A 9,977-nucleotide genomic window follows, 5' to 3' on the forward strand; every position below is an offset into this window, starting at 1 on the left:
CTCAATGGGATTAAGGTCTGGGGAGTTTCCTGGCCATGGACCCAAAATATTGATGTTTTGTTCCCCGGGCCACTTAGTTATCACTTTTTCCTTATGGCAAAGTGCTCCATCATGCTGGAAAAGGCATTGTTTGTCACCAAACTGTTCCTGAATGGTTGGGAGAAGTTGCTCTCAGAGGATGTGTTGGTACCATTCTTTATTCATGGCTGTGTTCTTTGGCAAAATTGTGAGTGAGCCAACTCCCTTGGCTGAGAAGCAACCCCACACATGAATGGTCTCAGGATGCTTTACTGTTGGCATGACACAGGACTGATGGTAGCGCTCACCTTGTCTTCTCCGGACAATCTTTTTTCCGGATGCCCCAAACAATCGGACAAGGGGGTTCATCAGAGGAAATTACTTTACCCCAGTCCTCAGCAGTCCAATCCCTGTACCTTTTGCAGAATATCAGTCTGTCCCTGATGTTTTTCCTGGGGTGAAGTGGCTTCTTTGCTGCCCTTCTTGACACCAGGCCATCCTCCAAAAATCTTCACCTCACTGTGTGTGCAGATGCACTCACACCTGCCTGCTGCCATTCCTGAGCAAGCTCTGTACTGGTGGTGCCCCGATCCCGCAGCTGAATCAACTTTAGAAGACTGTTCTGGCGCTTGCTGGACTTTCTTGGGCGCCCTGAAGCCTTCTTCACAACAATTGAACCACTCTCCTTGAAGTTCTTGATGATCCGATAAAAGGTTGATTGAGGTGCAATCTTACTGGCAGCAATATCCTTGCCTGTGAAGCCCTTTTTGTGCAAAGCAATGATGACGGCACGTGTTTCCTTGCAGGTAACCATGGTTGACAGAGGAAGAACAATGATTCCAAGCACCACCCTCCTTTTGAAGCTTCCTGTCTGTTATTCGAACTCAATCAGCATGACAGAGTGATCTCCAGCCTTGTCCTCGTCAACACTCACACCTGTGTTAACGAGAGAATCACTGACATGATGTCAGCTGGTCCTTCTGTGGGTGGGCTGTAATGCAGTGGAATTTTTGGGGGGGATTCAGTTAATTTGCATGGCAAAGAGGGACTTTGAAATTAATTGCAATTCATCTGATCATTCTTCATAACATTCTGGAGTACAGGCAAATTGCCATCATACAAACTGAGGCAGCAGACTTTGTGAAAATTTATATTTGTGTCATTCTCAAAACTTTTGGCCACGACTGTACAGTTTCCCTGTCCCTCTTCCCCCTATCTCGCTCTGCATATTTTCCTCTCTCTCTTTATAAGGGATCAGCGATCTATTTGCCAAATCAGATTAAAATCAAATCACATGTTATTGGTAACATACACATGTTTAGCAGATGTTGTTGCGGGTGTAGCGAAATACTTGTGTTTCTAGCTCCAACAGTGCAGTAATATCTAACAAGCCATATCTAACAGACTACATTCCCTCTGAAACAATAACATCTTAATTTTATTTGGGAATAAAGTAAACCACTATAAATCCAGGACTGAGCCATTGTCAGGACACCAGGGGATGCTTTGCACAGGGCAATCAGGGGAGAGTTTCAAACTGTCCCCCTACCAGTTTTCCATCTGTCCCTCCTCCAGGGTTTACCTTTGCGAGTCCCAGTCCTGCCTGTATAGTAATTAACCCACGATAACTGGAAAACCATTCCTTCAGGAATTCCTTGGATATTATCGATACTAAGCTGTAAAATTCGAGTTTTCCCCAAAGACCTGAAACAGGTCTTTAAAGTGGCAATCAGAAGTTGAAACAATAACAAAGCAAACTCCCTGCCCCTGTTTTGGTAAAATCTATTGGGCTGGAGAAATTGAACTACTCTCAAATTCAGACTGAGCTATGGATGAAAAGACTGACTATCCATGATATAAAAATGATAGTTTCTAACATGTTTTAGGTTATATCGTGTCTGATTTACATTTACTTTATTTACAAACATTGGAATAAAACAAGCCTATATTTGGGGTTCTGATGGGGTTCGACAGTTGAACTAAGCTCATGAGGCATTTAGAAGTTATATTCTTCAAGAATCAATGGATACATATCATTAATTCACAAGTCCAAAAATGTATGTAGCAATTGCAGATTCCCCCTTTAACTACAGCCATCTTGTTCCATGCCGATCTGTTAGAGAGGAAACTTTGGAAAAACAATTGTGACAGAGAATGACTATCACCCATCAACTCTCTCTGTTATCTCCCCCATTCCCCTCTCGGTCTCTAGATCTGGCGGAGGTTCCTGCAGACATCCCAGGGGACATGGTTCACATGGACCTGTCCCAAAATTCCCTCCGGCGCCTGAAGGCCAGAGACTTTGTGGAGGCCAGAAGCCTAAGGTCACTCAATCTCAGCGACAACAACTTGGAGGACATGGACACAGGTGTGTGTGTAAGTGAGTGTGTAAGTGAGAGAGAAAGAGATAGTGAGAACGAGGCGGAGAGACAGAAAGCCTGATTATCATATCAACCTGTTATGAGTGGGAGTCAGACAGGTAGAATATTCCATAACCAGATCATGGATAAATGAAAACCATATGTTTACTATTCACTGTGATATCCAGGAGAAACCTATAAACACAGTTGTGTATCCCATCAGCAGATGCCTAACATATGGGAGGTTTGAAGCATTTGCATTGTCAGAGAACTAATTCTGTTTTGAATTCACAGGACAGTCTTGGAAGTACTTAAAAAAAGGGAAGAAAATATTATATTGAACTAAAATAAAAATCGCAACATACAACAATTTTTAAGATTTTACTGAGTTACAGTTCATATAAGGAAATCAGTCAATTTAAATAAATTGATTAGGCCTTAATTTACAAATTTCACATGACTGGGAATACAGATGTGCATCAGTTGGTCACAGATACCTTAAAAAAATAGGCCTCATGATCTCGTCACAGTATTTCTGTGCAAATTGCCATCGATAAAATGCAATTTTGTTCATTGTCCGTAGCACATGCCGGCTCATACCATAACCCCACCGCCACCATTGGGCACTCGGTTCACAAAGTTGACATCAGCAATCCGCTCGCAAACACACAACCGCAGACCACGTGTGTGGCGTTGAGGCCAGTTTGACGTACTGCCAACTTCTCTAAAACGAATGAACATTCAAATCTCTAGCAACAGCTCTGGTGGACATTCCTGCTGTCAGCATGCCAATTACACACTCCCTCAAATCTGTAGCACTGGGAGATATCTGTAGAATTGGGTGGAGTGACAAAACTGCACATTTTAGAGTGGCCTTTTATTGTCCAAAGCACAAGGTGCTCCTGTGTAATGATCATGCTGTTTAATCAGCTTCTTGATATGCCACACCTGTCAGGTGGATGGATTATCTTGGCAAAAGAGAAATGCTAACTAACAGGGATGTAAACACATTTGTGCAGAAAATTAGAGAAATAAGCTTTTTGTGTGTATGGAACATTTCTGGGATCTTTTATTTCAGCTCATGAAACATCAGACCAACACTTTACATGTTGCGTTTATATTTTTCTTAAGTGTAGTTTGCCCGTACTAATGATGACAATCACACTTCTCTGCTTCTCAGCCTCCCTGTCTGGCCTTCTCCACCTCCATGAGTTGGACCTTTCCAACAACAACCTGCACTTCTTCCACTATGGTGTTCTAGAAGATCTCTATTTCCTGTCCCTGCTAAGGTTGGGGGGAAACCCCTGGGTCTGTGACTACAGGTGGGTAGCACTACTTTTAGAGTTACCTAACAACTAATTACAAGTACAATGCATTTGACCATGAATCATTCAATGTGTCAATGTTTCAAATGGGCCTGTCCCTCATAAATAAACCATGAAATAAATAGAAAATTAATATTCCAGCATCCACTACCTGGTGTACTGGCTACGTCTGCACCCAGGGGTGACCCACTCTGGCCTGCTGTGCGACTCCCCTCCTGAGCTCAGAGGAAAGAGTGTGGAGGACTATGTTCACTCCTACAACAGAGCCTGCAGCCAGACGGAGCACAGTCAGACAGAATACGGCCAGACAGATCCAGAATTGTGGGTCACATCTATGGAGCTGCAGGAGGAGCTAGAGGAGATGGAACCGGCACATCTGAGAGGACCGCAGAAATACCACGTCACCAGGTTGAATTAACAAACTACCCCAGGATGGAATGACTGACATCTTGAACACCTTTAATTACTTTGTCTTCCTTTTATAGAGCATTCAAATTAATTATGTATCAGATGGTAAACTTGAACTTTGTTCAATATTGTTGTTCCTGCTTTGTCCCAAAAAAATCAAAAAACAAGAAATAACAATCCAAGTAGATATATTGGATTGAGCATGTGTGAGAATCCAGAATATACATGTGGTGTGTATAGACAGTATATAATTTGGAAGAGAAAATGGTATGTACAGTATTAGGTATATTAGGATGAGCTTTATCTAGAATACAATATATACATACACAGTGAGTAAACAACAGTATATAAACAGAATATGAGGTGACCAGCATTCAATAGATTTTTTGGGGGCGGCAGGTAGCCTAGTGGTTAAAGCGTTGGGCCAGTAACCGAAAGGTTGCTGGATCGAATTGACAAGGTAAAAATCTGTCGTTCTGCCCCTGAACAAGGCAGTTAACCCACTGTTCCTCGGTAGGCCGTCATTGTAAATAAGAATTTGTTCTTAACTGACTTGCCTAGTTAAATAAAAATAAAAAAATAAAAATGGCTCTACATAAATGGGGCATTAGTCTGTAGGCCTTGATTTACTGCAGGTCTACTCAAACTTTTCACCCATACTGTTTATGCCATTTGCACTCCCATTGTGAGTCAATCTGAATCCATTTCATTTTGAGAGCACACAGCAGAACAATCGCTCTGCCTCCATTCCTCATGCTATTTTCCCACAATTATATTAAGATTTTGCCATAACACAAATACTAAAAATACTGTCTAAACTGTCAACAAAGCATTTAGGAGCCCTGCTCCTTTCCCAAACATAGTCATGGCCCAGGAATATTTATTTGGCAAGATGTTTGATTAAAAAAAAAAAGCATAGTAATCTCTGCCAAGAAATAAGCCTTGGTACCATAGCTACTCTGTAACTGCTAGATTCCTACAGAATGGTCCCAGACAAAACAGTCCTGTATAATATTATTATAGGTAAACATTTATTTTATGTGACCCATTTCCTAGCATATCCCCACACTAAACATGAACCACTGCTGATTAGTTTCCCTGCGGTTACAACACCCCTGGCCCTAGAAATCAAAAACAAGTCACTAAAAATGTGCTTTGCTAGCAGACATAAAACACACAGGGGAACTTGTTATTATGGGGTAACTGCTTTAAGAAAAGGGTCCAATGACACTATCATCCAGAGAAAGAGAGCCATTCCATCCACATAAACCCAATTCAAACGAAAAGTTTTTTTTAAAGTGCGCTAACGCTGGAAATATAATGCATATAGTGTGTGATGACAGCCCATGTACAATTAGCACAAGATGCTGCGCGGTGAAACACCACTTCCCATTCATTTCAATGGGAGGAAAGCGGTGAGAACCGGAGAGGGCGTGGGTCCTTTGGGCAGTGCGAAGGTGGCGTGGGAGGCTGTGAAAAAGATAAACTTTTCAAAACTTTATGGAAAATCACCAGCGGCGACCGCTGGGCGATGACCAATCATATCGAGTGGTTCCCATGACGAATTTGACACAATGCGACCCATGGCTGGAGACTTTCTTTAGCAAAGATGGCTGACAAAAATACTAGGATGGAAGCAAATGTAAGTGATTATAACGGCATAACGAATCATGCAAAAAATGTACAGTTGACAGGAATATGTCAGTTAATGTAGAGACAAACGATTATGCATATTCTTTTGTCAAAGTTTATTTACGAAAATCGCGATTTAACAAGACCACCTGACTGGCTAACATTAGCCAACTAGCTGGCTAGCTTTATGGGTGTTGTGACATGAGTATGACATTGTAATTCTGGTTGTTTAATGTTGTATGGACTCCTGAAACAACCAGCAAACCAGGCTGTTGTCTTGTGAAACAGTGGATGTAAAGAATCTAGCTAGCTAAAGCATTTTCTGCACATTTAATGTACAATTGTGTAAGCTTGCCTTGCTGATATTTGCCATGCAATGCAGATAGATTAAATAATGTAGCTAGCTAACTATTTTCTTGCTTATTGTGCAGTGGAGAATAAAAAAACCTGTATGTCTATGGATGTGTAGCTAGCTATGTAGCTGATCTGTGTATGGACCCTAAAATGTTTGGTATACATATTAGTTCAGAACCTAGCTATGAACCTTGGGCTCCCAGTCGACCCGAAGGTTATCTTAAGAGCGGGTGAGGTGGCGATGATGGGACTGGGGTTTGGCATCCTCTCTCACATCAAAACATACCTGCAGACGAGAGACAGATGAGAGAGATATCATGTTTAAGCCTATTTTTTTTAATTCTAACACTGTCAGTCATCAATCATCAGGAGGTGAAATGCAAAACTGACCTTGGATCATTATCTCTGGGACTACTACATCTCTATCTGTATTTCAATGTAAAGCATCTCTTTAATAATACTTCCTGTTGACCTGACCAAGTGACCTCTCACCTCTGATCATGCTGTGCCCTCTAAGTAGCCAGTTCAGATGCGGAAGGGGTTCACCGACACAGCTGATATAACCTAGAGGATCTAGGGAGAAGGGGAGAGAGGGATGAAGTGAAGGAGAGAGACTGTTTTTGAGAAAATAAGGTAGTTAAAGAGAAGTGTTCAACAGGAATATGTGCGTGTGGCCTCACCTGGTGTCCACACTAAGTGGCTGCAGAGTACTTTATACTGAAAAACATGCAGACACGAGGACAAACAATATAGCATATAAATAATGAAGTGTCTTACTGTTCTCCATGGTTGGCCCTCTTGCCTATTCTTTGAAGGTGGAAGGAGCCACAGTTATACACCTGAGCCTGCTTACTGCACAACACAATCAGATTGATACATGAGTGTGTATGTGTGGGTTATAGGGTGTCTAATTGTTCTAAAAAAAATCAATATGGGTGACTTAAAACACCCTGTTTTGTTTTTGTACATACATCACACCCTTACCTACACAGCACCCTCACCTGAGAAGTAGAAATCAAAGGGAGAGAAAATGGGAATTGAAACTGCAGTTGACATAGCTAAGTACTCTTATTGCAATGTGGATGGCTCTTAAAAGAGCCTTTGGTTGTGCATAGTGTATTCTATGGTGTTGCCAGGGAACAGCACCCTCCTCGAAGAAGTAGGAGGTGAAGATCTCCCGCACACGGATTGCCTCTCTTGCTGCGTTGTTGGACTCCATCCTTGAAACATCCTGCAGAGCAGCAGACTTCTCCTCTGGCACATGGCGGTGAGCTGCGGATCCTCTTCTGGACCTCGTGTCCATCCTCAAGAAGTTATGGACACAGGTAGCCTTCACACGCCTGAATTCCTCCAGGAGGCAGTCCCAGATGGCCCTGGTCACCCAACCTTGCAGTGCCCTACACGGTAACTGTAGGTCATTGTTTTGAAAGAATCTCCAGTTACAAGGTATCTGTGGGAATATGGAAGATAATGTCATTATTAGATTTTTACATCACCAGGTAATTGTGGATTACTAAAGTATAATATCCCTTATAACAAATCTGTCCAACGGTGTAATCGCACGTAAAATTAGTAGTCTATTTTTCTCCTGTCTACACGGAGCAATGCTGGTAAAATAAACAGATACATTGCTTGGGTCATTTGTACAATGGGAATTAAGCCGAAACCACACCATCAACGGGGTCAAAATTGCGTGCGAGAGTAGTGTCAATTCACATACACTGCGTAGCGTATGCCAACTTAATACACTGCTCAAAAAAATAAAGGGAACACTTAAACAACACAATGTAACTCCAAGTCAATCACACTTCTGTGAAATCAAACTGTCCACTTAGGAAGCAACACTGATTGACAATACATTTCACATGCTGTTGTGCAAATGGAATAGACAAAAGGGGGAAATTATAGGCAATTAGCCAGACACCCCCAATAAAGGAGTGATTCTGCAGGTGGTGACCACAGACCACTTCTCAGTTCCTATGCTTCCTGGCTGTGGTTTGGTCACTTTTGAATGCTGGCGGTGCTCTCACTCTAGTGGTAGCATGAGACGGAGTCTACAACCCACACAAGTGGCTCAGGTAGTGCAACTCATCCAGGATGGCACATCAATGCGAGCTGTGGCAAGAAGGTTTGCTGTGTCTGTCAGCGTAGTGTCCAGAGCATGGAGGCGCTACCAGGAGACAGGCCAGTACATCAGGAGACGTGGAGGAGGCCGTAGGAGGGCAACAACCCAGCAGCAGGACCGCTACCTCCGCCTTTGAGCAGGTGGAGCACTGCCAGAGCCCTGCAAAATGACCTCCAGCAGGCCACTGGATTACTAACCATTTCTGATCTGAATGGCAATGATTATTATATCAAGAAACATTGACTCTTCTCTTGTACTACTGTGTACTTCTATCATCTGTTGGTACTCATTTCCTCACTGCTCTCAACATACTTTTCTTCTTTTCTGAGGCCCAAAAAACTGACAAATGTCACTGCCACCCTTCCTCTTGATGACACTCAATGTGAATGAAAGCTGACTAATAAAACTGCTTGCACTTTAATCAAACAAACACTAATAATGCTATTTATCATAAGCAAGTACAGCTATACAGTATACAAATGTGCAGTAAATTAAAGGTACTACTGTCTACATAAATTACACATGCAGCGCAACATAAATGATTGACACTTTACTCAGACTTCACATGGGCTTTCTGACAAATATAACGTAATAAAGACATTAACGTTAGTTGAATACGCCCGTGAGCACCATTGTTGGTCGCTGGGTGAATGTGTGGCTAATTAACTTTATGTAATTTAGCTACGATAGCTAACGTTAGCGATGGTTGATTGATTAGCACTCGCAAATCGGCCTGTTTCACCAAAAACGTTTGTTTCCACTCCATGCAATTACTGACACTTTTTAGCAAAATATTATTTATTTCCACAATTACAGTTCCAGCGCAAAATTACGTGTTGACGTTAAAACTAGCACAATCGACAGCGTTATAGCCTACGTAACATTCATATTACATTCTAGGTTTCCCACGTTTTAATACATTTGAAAGTAATGAAATAGAGAGACAGTATAGTGTTTGACATAGATTGGACCTACCCACAGCAGTCGAGCAACGTCTTCTGCTGGGGCCCGGCAACTCCACTTGGAGAAACCACACGCAGAACTGCAGTACGCCGTAATACTAGAACCGGTAGTAATAATAAAGGCAATTTGTTAAGTTTAGTTATGATTATTACTACATTTGCTTATGATTATTTCCGCCGGCGGTGCGTGGTTGCCTGTCGTAGCATAGCAAATGTTTAATTATTTATATTTTTTATATCAATACATTGAGCATATTTGAATATTGCCTGGATAAATAATTGTTTAGCTAATAACTTTAAGCCAACCCATGCAGTGAGACACATCTCCTTCAGATAGTGTTGATCAGGCTGTTTATTGTCACATGTGGAATGATGTCCCACTCCTCTTAAAAGGCTGTGCAAAGTTTCTGGATATTGTCGGAAACTGGAACACGCTGTCATACACGTCGATCCAGAGCATCCCAAACATGTTCAGTGGATGACATGTCTGGTGAGTATGCAGGACATGGGAGAACTGGGACATTTTCAGCTTCCAGGAATTGTGTACAGATCCTTGCGACATGGGGCCATGCATTATCATGCTGAAACATGAGATGATGGCAGAGGATGACTGGCATGGCAATAGGCCTCAGGATCTCGTCACGGTATCTCTGTGCATTCAAATTGCGCTACCAACCTGCGGGCTCTCCTTCACTGCAGCCTAGGTGAGTAAAACATTTAAATGTGTTAACCCTCGCAAGGCTGCAGGCCCAGACCGCATTCCCAGCCGCGTGCTCAGAGCATGCGCAGACCA

At 42.3% G+C, this 9,977-nt stretch overlaps 1 protein-coding gene across 4 annotated transcripts in view; it reads left to right on the top strand.

The window, feature by feature from the left end:
• Positions 1 to 6,199, top strand: part of LOC129866938 (leucine-rich repeat-containing protein 17-like) — a 33,976-nt gene extending 27,777 nt beyond the window's left edge. For all 4 annotated transcript variants that reach the window (XM_055939986.1, XM_055939985.1, XM_055939987.1 and 1 more), the window contains 3 exons: positions 2,231 to 2,386; positions 3,559 to 3,700; positions 3,845 to 6,199. In XM_055939986.1, the coding sequence (XP_055795961.1) occupies positions 2,231 to 2,386; positions 3,559 to 3,700; positions 3,845 to 4,121 (575 nt within the window). In that variant the 3' untranslated portion in view covers positions 4,122 to 6,199. The remainder of the gene's footprint in view (positions 1 to 2,230; positions 2,387 to 3,558; positions 3,701 to 3,844) is intronic.
• Positions 6,200 to 9,977: the final 3,778 nt, after the last annotated feature.

The sequence above is a fragment of the Salvelinus fontinalis genome, chromosome 12 (assembly GCF_029448725.1).
Source record: "Salvelinus fontinalis isolate EN_2023a chromosome 12, ASM2944872v1, whole genome shotgun sequence".
Classification (NCBI taxonomy): domain Eukaryota; kingdom Metazoa; phylum Chordata; class Actinopteri; order Salmoniformes; family Salmonidae; genus Salvelinus; species Salvelinus fontinalis.